This window comes from Corvus cornix, chromosome 6, assembly GCF_000738735.6.
Source record: "Corvus cornix cornix isolate S_Up_H32 chromosome 6, ASM73873v5, whole genome shotgun sequence".
Taxonomy (NCBI): domain Eukaryota; kingdom Metazoa; phylum Chordata; class Aves; order Passeriformes; family Corvidae; genus Corvus; species Corvus cornix.
The window spans coordinates 35,252,134-35,267,627 of NC_046336.1; the positions used below are offsets into that span (position 1 = coordinate 35,252,134).

General features: G+C 51.2%; 1 protein-coding gene across 1 annotated transcript; it reads right to left on the minus strand.

The window, feature by feature from the left end:
* Positions 1–1,253: 1,253 nt before the first annotated feature.
* Positions 1,254–15,198, minus strand: ATAD1 (ATPase family AAA domain containing 1). Its single transcript, XM_039554266.1, has 10 exons — positions 15,017–15,198; positions 12,937–13,112; positions 11,656–11,754; positions 11,282–11,402; positions 9,195–9,395; positions 8,451–8,557; positions 6,565–6,654; positions 4,954–5,004; positions 3,350–3,486; positions 1,254–2,679 (listed from the first exon to the last, which is right to left on the minus strand). The coding sequence occupies exons 2-10, from the start codon at positions 13,096–13,098 to the stop codon at positions 2,559–2,561; spliced, it is 1,089 nt and encodes a 362-aa protein (XP_039410200.1). The 5' UTR covers positions 13,099–13,112; positions 15,017–15,198; the 3' UTR covers positions 1,254–2,558.
* Positions 15,199–15,494: the final 296 nt, after the last annotated feature.

Sequence of the window (15,494 nt, forward strand, 5' to 3'; positions counted from 1 at the left end):
GAAATAACTCCTTGAGCCTCTTCGATCAGCCCCTGATGAGTTATGGGCAGCAGGGAAAGGCGGCTCCGGCCAGCAGTGCCCAGAGCCGGGATTTTGGGAACACAGGCAGGAGATCAGAGCCCAGGCAGTGACCAGAGGCTGCCCCCGGCTGTGTTCCTGCTCCCCCTCGGTGTGACATTAAAACCCCCTGAGGCCACACTTCACACTCAATTAAAGCCAATTAAGAGCTGCCTGCGCTGGGGCTTTACCAAGCAGGAAGCAGCCTGGAAAGAGGCAAGAGGTGCAGGAGGAACTCCCAGCCTGGAATTTCTGAGGTGGAACAACCCCTGAGAGGGGCGGGGAGAGCAGCAGGGGCAGAGCAGGTGCTGAGCACACGGAGCAGCCTCCCCAGGGGTTCCAGGAAGCAGCACTAATGGCAGGCTTAAGGTTACTCATGGAATCCCAGGATGGTTTGGGTTGGAAGGGACCCCAAAGCCCATCCAGTGCCACCCCTGCCATGGGCAGGGACACCTCCCACTGTCCCAGGCTGCTCCAAGCCCCAATGTCCAGCCTGGCCTTGGGCACTGCCAGGGATCCAGGGGCAGCCCCAGCTGCTCTGGGCACCCTGTGCCAGGGCCTGCCCACCCTGCCAGGGAACAATTCCTTCCCAATATCCCATCCAGCCCTGCCCTCTGGCACTGGGAAGCCATTCCCTGTGTCCTGTCCCTCCATCCCTTGTCAAGAGTCTCTCTCCATGTTTCCTGTAGCCCCTTCAGGCACTGCAAGGCCACAGTGAGGTCACCCCAGAGCTTCTCCTCTCCAGGCTGAACACCCCCAGCTCTCCCAGCCTTTCCTCCCAGCAGAGCTGCTCCATCCCTCTGCTCATCCTGGAGCATCCTCTGGACTCATTCCTGGATCCCAGGCTCACCCAGAGCCAGAACTGGGCACTCAGCACTGCCCCCAGCACTGAAGTGCCGTGTGGGGTTGACATCCCATATCCTGCACTCTCCCCCTTTCCCTAGCCCAGCATTGCTGCTGTGCCTGAATCCCTGCACCCTTGTGTCAGACCACTGTTCATCTCCTGCTGCTTTGTGATACAGGGAAGAAGTCCAAGCAGTTCTTCAACTGTTTTTAACCTCCCCCTCCCATTTGGTTTTAAGATTAAATTGAGACAAACTCAGCCCTGTGGCAGCACCCAGCCAGCATTCCAGAGAGCAGGACAGCAGGGAGCTGGCTGAGCTTGAGGGACACTGTCACCAGCCCCTGACACCGTGTCATGGCAGGGCTCCAGCCCTCCTTATTTCACTTTATTTTCCTTTGCAGTGCATTTGGTTTTACATCGTTCTCTGTCTCCAGTGCTTCCCTCCCCTCACAGGCAGCAGAGCTGTGAACAGTGTCCCACCCCTGGGCTTTGAACAATTCCCTTTACAGATCTGGGGTCAATTAGTGCACAATTCATAGCATTACATGAAAAAAACTCAAGCTCTTGACTATCTCTGACAATAACTTCACCACAAAAAGCCATTTTTGCCACTCACATTTGTAACCCTTGGCCTTTATCGCGACAGAACATTACAAGAATTCACCAGAACTGGTACCAGCAAGGACAGCACGTTGCTAAACCACATTAATAAGCCCAAAACCCATTCCCTCCTCTTTAAATTCACAGATCTGAGCATGGGACAGAGTCAAACATCACACAATGTGCCCCCCGTGCCTCAGGGCTGTGACACTTCAGGGGACGGTGCCACAGTGGGGCATCCAGAGACTGAGGGAGCAGCAAATCCTCAGGACAGTGCACAGGAGCTCAGAAAGCCACAGCTTCAGAGAGCTCAGAGGATGTGGGGCTTTAGGAAAGAGCAGGTGGGATTCTACTCTAACTGCTCACAGCAAGGGAAAACCAAAAATAAAACCAGCCTTCATTTAAAAAGCCTCCAAAAGCAGAATTCATAAAAAATTAAAAGTATTCAAACGTTTTTACAGAGTAGTTTACTATCTTGACTAAATGGCACCAGATTTCCAGTGGTCACGTGGAAGAAAAATCAGTAGCATTTCAAATGTTGCTTTGTTCTAGAAGCAGTTTCTATCCTGGCATTTGCTGCTAAAAGGTAGAAGTGAACTGAGTATCGAGGAATCTTTCACCTCTACAGCTTCTGATTTGGTTTGCTTCAGGAAGTAGAAAAGATTTTCCATACTCAAGTTATCTACAGATAATGTCTACATATAAAAAAAAGTGTGGCTATGTACAGGTCCTGCACTCACACACCCACTGTACACACACAGCCCATGCCGGGTCCTGCCCCCGCCCCAGGACCCCCCGCTCCTGCTGGGAGGCTCCGAGGGCTCCCTGGGGACAGCACACAGGCACTGGCTCTTGGTCTGGGCTGAATTGCTGCACTCATGATCTGTGCTTCCACTTCCAGTCGGAGTTGCAATAACTTAGAGGTTGTTGTATAAAAACGATTGCAGAACAGAACTCCCTCTGCCACCCCCGCTCCCGCCCCCTGACATTGGTTTTGCTAACTGATTACAGAAGTCACACTAAATCCCATCAGGAACTGCAAACACACTCTTTTCTCTTAATCAAACACGATCTCCATGGCCAGGTTCTGCATGGAGACATCCTTGGATTTCCTCATCTTCTCGATGGCCCTGTGGAGATCCTGCTGCTGCACGGGCCGGATCTCATCCTCGTCGTGGCTGGGGAAGAGAGGAACAGCCAGGTGAGGGTCCAGGGGCTGTGTGAGGGCTGTGCCAACAGCCAGCAGCCATCCCTGGAAACAGCAGCTCGGACATGGAGCCAGCATCACACTGGAATCCCAGAACCACGGAGGCTGGAAAAGCCCTCCCAGCCCACAGAGTCCAAGCTGTGCCCAATGCCCACCTTGTCCCCAGCTGTCCCTGTTCCCTGGGAGCAGAGCCCGACCCCCCCCAGCTGCCCCCTCCTGTCAGGGACTTGTGCAGAGCCACAAGGTCCCCCCTGAGCCTCCTTTGCTCCAGGCTCAGCCCCTTTCCCAGCTCCCTCAGCCGCTCCTGGGGCTCCAGCTCTGTTCCCTGCCCTGGACACGCTCCAGCCCCTCCATGCACCCAGGGATGGCTGCAGGCGTGGCAGACACCAGAGGGATGTCCCAGCACCGTGTCACCCACACTGCAGCCTGGCACTAAGCAGAGCAGCAGCAGGACTTGCTGGCTCAGGCCACCTCCAGCTTGGGCACCTTGGGACAACCACTCGTATTTTCAGGCCAAAAGGAATGGCAGTAACTGAGTTGTGAGGGGTTTCTGTGTACAGTGGCAGTGGGGCTCTGTGTGACCCTGTGCCCGTTCCCAGTTCCCCGGGGGCAGCTGTGAGTGTGCAGCAGGCCGCACGTACACGTCCTCCTCGCAGGCGTTGTTGACGTACTCCCGCACGCAGAGCAGCGCCGCATCGCGGCACATCTCCTTCAGGTCGCTGCCCGAGAAGCCGTCGGTCTCCTTGGCCACCTGCAGCAGGTCCACGTGGCTGTCCACCTGGGGAAACCTCGAGGTCAGGCCACGGACACTCCAAAGCCACCGGCTTCGGTCACCATGACAAGCGACAGTCACCTCCACGAGTTTTCACCCGCTCTGAGAGCATCTTCCTTTGGCATTTTTGGGGAGCTGAATTATTCCCTTACTCACACCATTAGAGGAAACTGATGTTTCAGCTCTGCCATTGGTTGAAAACCCCACCAAAACCCCACCCCAACCCCAGCCATCACACTGGTATATCCTGTACTAACCCCGCTCCCACACGGATCTGCCTGGCAAAAACTGGGTCCCCGGAATGGTGACCCACTTTCCCAGGAGCCCACACAAGTCGCTCAGAACTCTGTTGTCTGGACACCTGTTCCTGCTTTACACAGCCCCAAACTGGGGGATTTAGAGGCAAAATAATGTGTCTAACTCGGTGCACTGGGTCAGGCTGAACCCTTGCTAGCCAAGACCCCACATTCGTTCCATCTCTTTATGGAATTTCTGATTCCTTTCCCACCACGTGCATCAGTATTTCCTTCTCAAAAAGTTAAAGGCAAGCCTGTCCAATAAAAGGCTGAAATTCTGGGGTGACTTCTTCCAAGAGGGAAACTATTCCATGGTTTAAGGCAGGCAAGGATAAGGGAGGGCAGGACTCCCCCTGCCATGTGAAGTCTGGGCTTGAGAGATCCAATTCCTCTGCTGTCGGATAACCAACACAGGCTGGTTTTTTTATCTCCCTGAAAAACTTATTTGTGTGGCTGTGGTTCCCTGCCAGATGCTGGTGAGCTGCCATTTTTAGGCCTCTTCAAAAAAATTTAAGTTGGTTTTACTAATAAATAATATTGATTAGGTTGGAGCTCAGCCTAGAGACACTTTGCAACATGAACTTGAAGGCAATTAGTGCTTCCGACTAAATTTGGGAGGAAGTTCTGATGACAGGGATCCCATATCCTGCCACAGACACTTCCAGGTGGGCTCAGACCTACTCCTTCCCCTCTCCTCTGAAGGAAACTTGAATTATGGATCAAAAGCAGTGCTGTCAAAGGAAGTCATTCCTCCTTTCTTGACTTGTGCTAAGGAAGAGTTAAAGAGCAGCATCTGCTCCCTGCTTCATGAGAGCTTGAAATTTCCTTCCCTGATCTGAACATGATTCACCTCCACCTTTTTTAGAGAGAGAAATCTCTTCTCAAACAAGCAAATGACTCCAGAGAAATGGAGTCACTGCTCAGAGGGGGTGATTCACCACACAAGCCAAGGCTGCTGCTCTGACGAGGCTCCTGCTTACAAAGGAGCTAACTGCAGGGCTTTCATGTGAGGCCACACCTAAACCCACAAAAGATCCCCAAGTTCTCACCAGAAATGCCCTGGCAGATCATCTCAGCCTCCCTGCAAGGCAGGCAATTCTAAAGCTCACGTTCTGCAAGGCCAGAGCTGCGCTGGGGGCAGCAAGGCAGCCATGAGCCGCTCATGGGGGCTACTCACATTTTCATTCTTCAGAATCAGCTTCAAGATCGCCTCTCTTTGCTTCAGAGCCTGAAACAGAAGAGACTGAAGTTACCAGAGGACAAAAATAAGCACTTGTGACATGCCAGGGCTTTGAGTGCCTTCGGTTCAGCCACACGAGCTGCTCCCTCGCCCAGGACACGTGACACACGCTGAGGAAACCTCTCTGGTGGCAAATTCAGTTCCACAGGTGATGCTTGGGAAATTCTGAACCAGAGAAGCCACCCACTGTGCGTGACGAGGTTACTGAAGAAGCAGCTGAGTCCTGAGCAGATCCTTCCTACGAAGGTCAAACACAGGCAACAAAGACTGGGGTTTGTGCCTGCCAAGCCTCCCTGAAATCATTAAAAGGGGAAAAATTCCCCCACAGATAATCTGGCAGCTGAACAGTTGCTACTCTGTCCCAAACCCCACTTCTTCCATTTCCCTCTGCTTTGCAGGTAATTTTTTATGAGTAATTTGGGGCATTTTCATCTCAAACTCAGTTATAAAATCTGCAAGGCTTTCACTCCTGCCTGTGCCTGTTCCCAATCCACAGCACACCGATTATTCCACCTTCAGCAAGAGCCATGGCCAATCTGGGCTGATCACAAAACATAAAAACAAGAGAGAAGCAGGAAGTTCATGGCAGGGCTGTAGTGGGGTGAGGAAAATCTCTTCCTTAAATGACACCTCCTGTGGTTACTCTGATCCTGGGAGAGGGAGCCAATCCCTGTGATGTCCCAAGGCACATAACTCATCCTTCTAACAATGGGGCTGGATAGAAAGACACAACAAAGAACTCAAATCCACATTCTTGCCCCCCACTAACTCAAGGAATAGCTGGAGATGGAGTGTGTGGAACAGGTATGGAAGCACAGCAGTTCCCAGGTTATAAATGCTGTTTCCAAAGGGATCTACCCCCATGGAGTGAAAGGCAGTTCCAGCAACACAGGCCTGGGAACACAACTCCTCTCTTGCACAATCAATGAGAGTTTTTCTCCTCCACTTTGGTCTCTGAGTTTCAGCAAAAAATGGGTAATAATTTCTGTAGCCACAGGGAATTCCGATAGCCACGGCTGAACCCCCGAGAACAGCGACACAAAAATGTCTGGTGACATCACCAGGTGTTCAAAGGCGACTTAAATTCCTGGAGAAGGATGGCAAGAGCAACATCTGGAGTAAGGACAACCTTGTGACAGCTGCCTAACTGATAAGGAACTTAATAACTGGGGCATAAATCACATGAATGGATGGATCATGGAATGGTTTGGGTCCTTAAAGACCATCTCATTCCAAGCCCATCACAGGCAGAACAAACCTGGGTTTCCACACTGTCTGCTGTGGAAAGGCCTGAGCAGGACACAGTTACCAACAAGCCCTTCCCAGTGTGCAGCATCCAAACAGCTCCATTCCCAGAGGACAAGGGCAGGGCTGGGAAGGTCACGGTGTTGTTTCAGATAAAAGACCCAAGAGATCAAAACTTCACCTTAAAAAGCCGAGTTATGGACGTGCTTCAAAAATCCCTAAAAGCAGCTCAGCAGAATGCAGCATTTCCTGGAAGAAAGCCCCCAGAGCTGTGGATTTCCCTGCTGGGCAGGCAGCACTTACAGGCTGGTTGATGTGGAAGCGGGTGGGCATCCTCCTCATGATGGCAGAGTCCAGGTCCTGGGGCCGGTTGGTGGCTCCCATCACAATCACCTGTGTGACACCAACGGACACCATTGAAACCAGTGCTGGGAAACGTCCACAGACTGGGAATTTCAACACCAGCCACGGGATCTCCCCCACTTTATCAACAGCATCGACATTTAAAGAAGTTCCATAAAGGTTTCCTGGCAGTGATCTCAGCAAGGGCAGCTGGAGAGAGCCCTGGTGCCACAAACACTGCCTGGGGGGAGATTTCTACACGAGTCCAACTTCAAAGTTCAAACCCTAAGGAGGAACTTAAAACTTCTGCTTGTGCTGTCACTTTTAGTTCCTGGTGGAATTTGAAAGGAGGTGTTTCGGGAAGGTATTTAAAAACGTGGTGGTTTTGTGCTGTGCTGAAAAAAGAATCACAGAAGGTTTGGCTGGGAAAAGACCTTAAAGGCCATCTTGTTCCAAGCCCTCCATGGGCAGGGACACCTTCCAGGAGACCAGCAAGGCAAGGGGTTCACCTGGCAGCTTTCATGTGCACTCATGTCTTTATTGCTTTAAGCATTAAAGAAAGCATTCGGTGACCTACAGGTGCCCTGGGCAGCAGTGGGTTAAAGGTGTCCAAGCCAAGCCCAACACCAGCACAGTGTTTACCTGGCTGGAGCACTCCAGTTCTTAATTCCAGAACAAATTTGCTCCCCATTCACAGCAGCCTGGTTTCCCCATTTGTTACTCTGAGCTGTGTACATGGCAAACACCCGGCCAGGAGAGTGAAGAACGTCAGGGTGATTAATCTGGGCTCCGGGGGTTTCCTGCCTCGCTCCTCCGGCCCTCGGGCCAGGCACAGCAGCTCCCAGGAGCGCTGGCCAGCGGGGCTGCCGGCCGGCAACCCCACCCTGCCACCTAGAGGCACTGCCATTGCTGGCTCGGGGATCATCCACGCTTCGCTGGGCGGTATTTTCAGCCAAAAGGCACATTTTTCACCCTCCCGGAGTTCCTGCCAGACTCCGGATCTATCCTCAGCAGGTTTAGCCCACAGCTGAGCGTGGCCTCCAGGTGGAATCAACACATCCACCTCAACACTTACAATTTCCTCCAAGCATTTGGGATTCTTGTATTTCTTGCAAAAGCCAAATTCCGCTGAACTTGAGGGACCCCAAATTGTCTTACTGCAGGGAATGAATAATTTCATTTGCTCCAAGGAGTTGTCAGTGTATTGGGAAAAAAGGTGCTTGGTAGAGGATACTGGTTTCCAGTGACGGGTTCATACCAGTGGCTCTTGACTAACGGGAAGCTTTAAACCTCCTCAGTTTATATATATTCACTGTCTCACGCTCATTTTTGGGAAAAATCAGCTGAAAAACATCTTTAGCACTAGCTTGGGAGAGGAGGAAAAGCAGATTTTACACAGCAAGAACTACTGGATGTCAGTGCATTGGAAGTTTATGGAAAAATACACGTAAAAAGGCTGAATATGTTCAACTTGGAGAATAAACATCCTTTCTAAAGGCTTTAAAAAGATCATCCCAGGTGACAGTTCAGAACCATGCCATGGAGGCTTTTGGCTACATTCAAGTCATTCAGAATTCCAGAATGGTTCGGGATGGAAAGAACCTTAAAGCCCATCCCATCTCATCTGAAAATGCCACTTTGTGATTAAAACCAGAATAAGCACAAAGCCAATCTCGTCAGGAAGAACGGTGATCTGTGGACACGCCTCCCCTCATTCCCATCACTGGCAGGTGACGCCCTTTGGCAATCCCTGCTCCACGCGCTCTGCCGCTGCTCCCAGGTAGCTCCCTGCACGGTGTCCCAGCAGAGGGAAGCACATCCCTGCTCCCAGCACCCTGAGCACTCACCTGGCAGTTGTAGTCGGTGTCCAGCCCGTCCCACAGGCTCATGAACTGGGCTTTCATCATGGCTGTGGCCTCGTGGTCGGTGCTGGAGCGGTTCCGCAGGAAGGAGTCTGTGCCAGAGGAGGGAAGCGGTCACTGCCAGTCCAGTTCCTCATGGCTCACCTGGGCTGCTCTCTTATCTTATAAATGCATTTTCAGTCACCAGTGTCAGCAAACAAAGAGTGCTGCTAAGGGTGAGAGCAGCCAAGTGGAATCGCCCCCATTCCCAAGCCCCCTTTTAAAGGACACTGCACAAGTGTGCCCACCACAGGAGACTGCCCCACGTCTCGTGCTCCAAATTTTCACCTTCCTGGATTCATGGAAGGCAGCCTCCCCTCCTACTGTTCAGCTTTATGAAACTACTATTCCAGAGCTCTGCTAAACCCGTATTTTATCTCCCAGGATGTGCCCTGACAGCAGAAGCACTGAAGTGTATTTGCTGCTGGGTTTCCTCATGAACCAAAAATAAGTAGGAACTCGTTTTACTTGTAAATTCCTCCACTGCCACCAGGAGAAAAGACATTGTTCTTCTTAATGTGCCACCATTACTTTACAGTCCTGTTTCTATAACTTTTCTCCTTTCTCCAATCCTATTTCTCTTACTGAGCCCTCACTCTTTTTAAGGAGATGACAGCGGATCCATACATCACTGAACCTACAGTTAAATGTCACTCTGCTATAGCTACTGATAAAAAAAGAGATTTTTACCTATTTCATCAATAAAAATGATGGATGGCTGGAGCTTTATGGCCAGGGAGAAGACAGCAGCAGCCAGTTTTTGGGATTCTCCATACCATTTATCGGTCAGCGTGGAGGGCTGGAGGTTGATGAACCTACACCCGGCTTCCTTGGCCGTAGCTTTGGCAATCAGGGTTTTTCCACATCCAGGGGGGCCGTAGAGAAGGACTCCTGGAAAATTCACAGTGTTAATGCTTTGGTAGGACAGGCCTGGGGGTGTCCAGGCTCGTGTTTGGTCCAGGTCTTAAAAGGTAAGAAACCAAACCAAGGAAACACAGTCCCGTCAAATCAGAGGTTTTAAGACAATCCCTATGAAATCACAGCTCAGAATATCCAAAGAGAGGAATGGTGAAGCAGAGAGGAGACATTTGAAAGATGAGTGGTTTATTGTCCCTGCCCATGGCAGGGGGTGGAACATCATCTTTAAGGTCCCTTCCAACCCAAACCATTCCATGATTCCATTTTATTCCATTTTATTCCATTCCCAGGACTAGAAAGGTTACATAAAATTAACCCCTATTCATTTCCTGTCAGCATCTGACAGGCCTTGTTTATAGCTACCCTCAGTCCTTCTAATAAAACTTAGCACAGAGGAGTGAGAAAAAGAAAAATCCAGCCCAAAACAGACCCCACAGACATTTTAAACAAATTACCCACTATTAAACATGACATCTTGTATTATTTTTAAAGTTGCCACAGTGCAGGAATTGACAGGAGTGTTTTTCTAACAGAGTTGTAAGGAAAACAATTTAAAGAGCAACATTCAGGCAAAAGAGCCCAAAACACAGGGAATTATTAAGGTTTTTCTCTCTGTTTATGTGAGTGATGACCACAAACATCGTTGTTCTGAAGCAGTGACTTCCTATTAACACACAGCACAAGCCACTCATGGAACTGGGGAGCTGCCCGAGCTGGAAAGTCTGCTTTAAAAAGATAAATAAAAAAATCATTTTTTCCTTCAGCTTATTAGATCATGGCATTCATGTAATTTTCCAGACAGCTTCGGTTTGTGACTTAGACAGAAAGTAGCCTGGAAAAACTAAACCAGCTACCAAAGTGCTGCATTTTCCATCCCTTGGGACAGAGGACTGAGGTGGTCACAGATCCAGGCAGTCATTAAGAGCTCCAGAAATCAATATTCCAGGGAACAAAGCAGTGAAGATGAACTTGGGTGTTTTGTCCAACATTTTAGGTTTAAATTCTGCTTTTTTTCCTTTTTTTCTTTTTTTTTTTTTGCAGTAACATACAACAGACATGGCTGTAAGGAGTTCAGCAGATCCAACTTCTGCTTTCCTGTGGAAAAATTCATCTGCCACCTGCCAGTTTCCTCCCTGCCTCAACACTGTGTAACCCAGCTCCAGAGAGAATCAAGGGATCTCCAGAGGAAAAGTGGGATGTCTGTCTTGTTGAATGATAGGATTTCTAGGAGTGTCAAAGCTGTAGAGCAGAGCTAGAGCTCAACTCTGCCAAAGGACAACATGGGGTGTAAAGAGAATAAAAATGACAATTTAGGCAGTTAAAAATGCAGGATACGTGGATTACAATGGCCTGGAGTGACAGGACAAGGGGAAATTGCCTCATGCTGACAGAGAGGAGGTTTGGATGGGACACTGGGAAGGAATTGTTCCCTGGCAGGGTGGGCAGGGCCTGGCACAGGGTGCCCAGAGCAGCTGGGGCTGCCCCTGGATCCCTGGCAGTGCCCAAGGCCAGGCTGGACACTGGGGCTTGGAGCAGCCTGGGACAGTGGGAGGTGTCCCTGCCCATGGCAGGGGTGGAACAGCATCAGCCTTAAGGTCCCTTCCAAGCCAAATGATTCCCTGATTCTGTGATTAGTGCACCAAAACGGACCATCAATAACCAAAATCCAGTTACTGCTTCATTACTAAGATGAAACTTCTTCACCAAAGCAGGAGAAGAGGGAAAACCTGAGGGTTTTCCCTGGCAACATCCTAATGGTGCACTTCAGCCTAGCCACCCACTTCCTCTTCCCTTTCTGAGGAACTGCACCTTTTGTTTTTTAAATAGCAAGGTATAAATCCATCACATTCCCTTCCTACCTTTTGGGGGCTGTAAGAGCCTGGAATTCTCAAACAAGTATTTCTTCTTGATGGGCAAAATGACAGTGTCCTTCAAATCTGTGATGACATCATCTAAGCCTGCAATATCACTCCAGGTGACCTGAAAGGGAAAAACAGTGTTGGCAACAACCAGCACCGATCCTTCCAAGGAAAAACACCCACCAGCTTCAAAGTAGTGCCTTGAAAATAAAAGGGAGAACGGGTTAAAAACCTCAGCTCTCAACGATGCAGTTTGAGTTTCCAATCACAGGAATATTTGCTGCGTGTTTCCACAGATGTGTCAATAATGTAACCCAGAGTCCAAGGGAAATTTTCCAGGTCTGAGGAGCAGGAGGAGCAGGGGAGTTGCTTACGTGCATGCTGAGCGGGTCCACCAGGTGGGCAGCAATGCTCATCTCGTACTCAGTCAGCTTGACATTCTTCACTCCTATTTGCTTCATCAGCTTTTCAGCCTGGGGAAACCAAACACCAAGAAAACCGAGGGAAAGAAATGGAATGCTGCACTCAAAAATCGGCTTTTTTAAAGAACTGCTATTTGTGGTTTGAAAAGCTTCTCCCTAAGAGGTTAAATCTTGTTCTAAGCAGAAGGTTCTGCTGTTTCCTAATGACTTTGTTGTCACTTGAGTGAAACCAAGTCAGATGTCTCAGTTCCCATCAAACAAGTGTTGGGGCCCTCACGTGCCCAAATCCACAACTCCTCTGTTATGACCTAAGAACCAGCCAAAACAAACCTTAAAACACAGAGTGTGCCCCCCAAGTCTCCACAGCACTGGGAGAGATTCCTGTATTTTCACATGAATCCAGGAGAGATGAATGTCTTTTTAAACTCCCAGAAGCCAGTCAATTTCTAATATGTATTTGGTGGGTTTTCCCTAATTTACAAGGAAAACTCATCCACTGTGTCAACACACTTCCACATTTCAGTTTCTACTCAAACTTGTGGTAAATCCAGCGAGGCTTTGGGACAGTGCAGCCTCTTAGGTAACTGCTGGCACTGGCACTCATTGGGAAAGCTGGTTTTCAACTAAAAAGCTCATTACAGAAGGAAAACCACCCAACACAGATTTAGGTTGCTCAAAACCTGTGAAATTCTCGTCAGTCAGAAACCAAACAAAAAAAGCTGCCACATTTCCAAAGCAAACCTTTAACTTTTGGTTCTGGACTCCTCTAAAGCTTTTCCAGGGCACAAATCGTTCTAGTTCAAGATAAGGAACGAGACTTTTCACTTTTTCCCTCCCCTTTCCAGGGCATTTTGACTGCTGATGGAGGTCTCTGCCACTAAGTTGCCAGAAATGCAGAGCTTTTAAGTTCAGAATTAAGTTCTCTCTGCTCAAGGTTTTCAACCAAGAGACTGATGATTTAAGGCCACTGCTGCTCAGCAAAGTTGTCAGAAGCAGAAAAGGCACCAGGCCCACAGACTGGGTGAAAATCAGAGCCAACAGCAGCCTCCAGACCAAGTTTTGCCGCAACTTCAAGCTAGAAATTGTCATTTGTTATAAAATTGACATTTATTACAAATTGTAATTTGTTATAAAACACAAGCCCTGAAAGGACCAACAGCCTAAGCCCTGACACTGACTAAAAAACTTCAGCTTCCCATCAGCCCACTCCTCCATCCCCCTGGAAACACCTACCTGCTTCTGAGCTTCCACTTTCTGCTTCCTGGTGGGGTCAATGGCATCCACCATCCATTTGATGGTGAAATAGGTCACAGCCCCGAAGATGGTCAGCCGGAAGATCAACCCCACCACCTCGTTCCGGCTCAGGGGCCGCGAGAACGCCTCAGCGTGGACCATCCTCCTTCCCAGCTCTGAGGGGCACAAGGGAAGCACAGGGAGGCACAGAAAGGAGAAAAATCAGAGCTGAGAAAACATCTGCCTGGTGTTTAAATGTTGTTTGATAAAAGCTGCTTCCCAGGGACTTCGGACAAGGGCATGGAGTGGCAGGACACAGGGAATGGGTTCACAGTGCCAGAGGGGGCAGGATTAGATTGGGTGTTATGAAGGAATTGTTCCCTGGGAGGGTGGGCAGGCCCTGGCACAGGGTGCCCAGAGCAGCTGGGGCTGCCCCTGGATCCCTGGCAGTGCCCAAGGCCAGGCTGGAGCACCCTGGGACAGTGGGAGGTGTCCCTGCCCTGGCAGCGGGGCGAACTTTAAGGTCCCTTCCAACCCAAACCATCCTGGGATTCTGTGTTCACAGCGGGCACGAAGGTGACATTCCCGTTAAGAGTGACATTTTGGGACTGCTGCTGACCCAGGAAGGCTGAATCCTGGAGGCAGGGAACTCCATTCTTTAACCAGAGAGGTCTTTTCCCTAAGAGGAAGTTTACAGGAAAGGCACCCGACTGCCACATTAAGGAGCAATCAACAACTTGCATTTGATTAAAACGAGGTTAAGAGCTGGAGCCTGCACCTGGCAGGATGTATGGGGAGTTATTAATATCCCTGGAAACCTGAAAATGCTGGATGTGGCATGCAGCTATCCAGGGAAAAGCCTGACTGCTGCATGAGCCAAGCCCAGAGAGCACAGCACCCTCAATCTTGGGAACAAAAGGCACAGAGGAAAGAACTTTCCTAAGACACTAGACAAATGACTGGTAAAATCAGGGTCCACTTCCTCCTCAGCTGGCGGGGGGGATCTGCTTGAGAATTCCCAAATGACTCCTTGTGCACTGCCCCATTTTCCTGCTGCAAGGGCAAAACCAGCAGCAATTCCTTTGGCAGCTCCCCACACACACTGGCCACTCTCCAAACCAAGCTGGCAGCCAGGGCAGCCCTGGAGCACCCACAGCCAAATTCTCCCTGCATCCCCCTCCCCAGGGCAGCCCCGGAGCACCCACACACAAATTATCCCTGAATTGCCCCTTCCTGTGTTATGTTCAACGCAAGGCCCTGCCACACCACTGATTCTGGAATGTGGAATCCCACTGAGGCTGGGATCAGGAGAAGCAGCACTTCACGCTGACCAACAGCCATCAACACCTCTCTGCTGTATCCCAGTTCGGAGCACTGAAACCACTGGGTCTGGAGGGTTTTTAACTCTTTGTTCCCTGTTTAGGCAGGTAAAAATCCAGTTTGTCACTGTGTCCATCTGCCTGGAAACCAAATTACATTTGCCTGCTTAGGCATCTACGCAAGTACTCCAGAGCGGGAGGACTCCGTGTGTTCTCGTCAGCCTGACTTATTGAAATAAAAGGGCTCTGTAGTCACCGAAAACCTCCCCAAAAACCCAGCGCAGAAACCTCCTTATGCAACCCATGCCCTGAGCGCCAACCGCAAGGAAAAGCTTGAACAGGAGAGAAATTGAAGCGTAACCTCATTGAGCAGTCCCTGATAACACACAAACGCTAAATCCAGTAGGAACTCAGCGTTTCTTTTCCCTGAGGCGAGGACACCTCACTCCCGGCCCGCTGCGGCTCCGCTCTGCCCGTACAGGCGCAAAAGGGAAACCAAAAGCGGCAGCGGCGCCGCTTTCTGTTCCGCTCCGAGGGAAACTGAGGCACTGCCGGGAAACCCTGGCCTGCCCCGGGCCCGGGGAGCCCCGCAGGGCCCGCCCCAGCGCGGGGATCCCCGCCGGTGCCGGGCAGCTCCGTCGCGGCTGCCCCGGGCAGGGCAGGGCCGGGCCGGGCCGGGCCGCGCCGCCCGTGACCTTCCCGCCGCCCGGCAGGTGCGGCGCGCCGGGGCCGCCCTGCCGCTGTCCCGCCGGGTCACTCACCGTGCGGCGGCTCTCCGGGACGCGGGGCGGGACGAGCAGCAGGAGGAGGAGGAGGAAGGAGAGGAGGAGAAAAAGGAGGAGGAGAAGGAAGAAGCGGAGGAAAAGCCGGCGGCAGCACGGAGGGCCCGGCAGCGGCGCGTCCGGCGCTTCCTCCGTCCGTGCGGCGCCCGCTGCCCCGCCCGAAGGTTCCGGCCGGCGGCGCCCCGCGCGGAGGTTCCGCCCACCGGATAGTGGGCAGCGCCAGCCTGGAAAGGGCTGGGATGAGCCGGGATCGGCCGGAACGAGCGTCAGCGGCACGGCACGGCACGGCACGGCACGGCACGGCACGGCACGGCACGGCACGGCACGGCACGGCGCGGCCTCACCGGCACACGCCGCGAGCACGGGCTCCCGCTTACAGCGTGTAGTGACAGCGGGAACTCCACTCTCTCCCCACTAACACCTAAAATTCACATAATATTATATATACACGCGTATA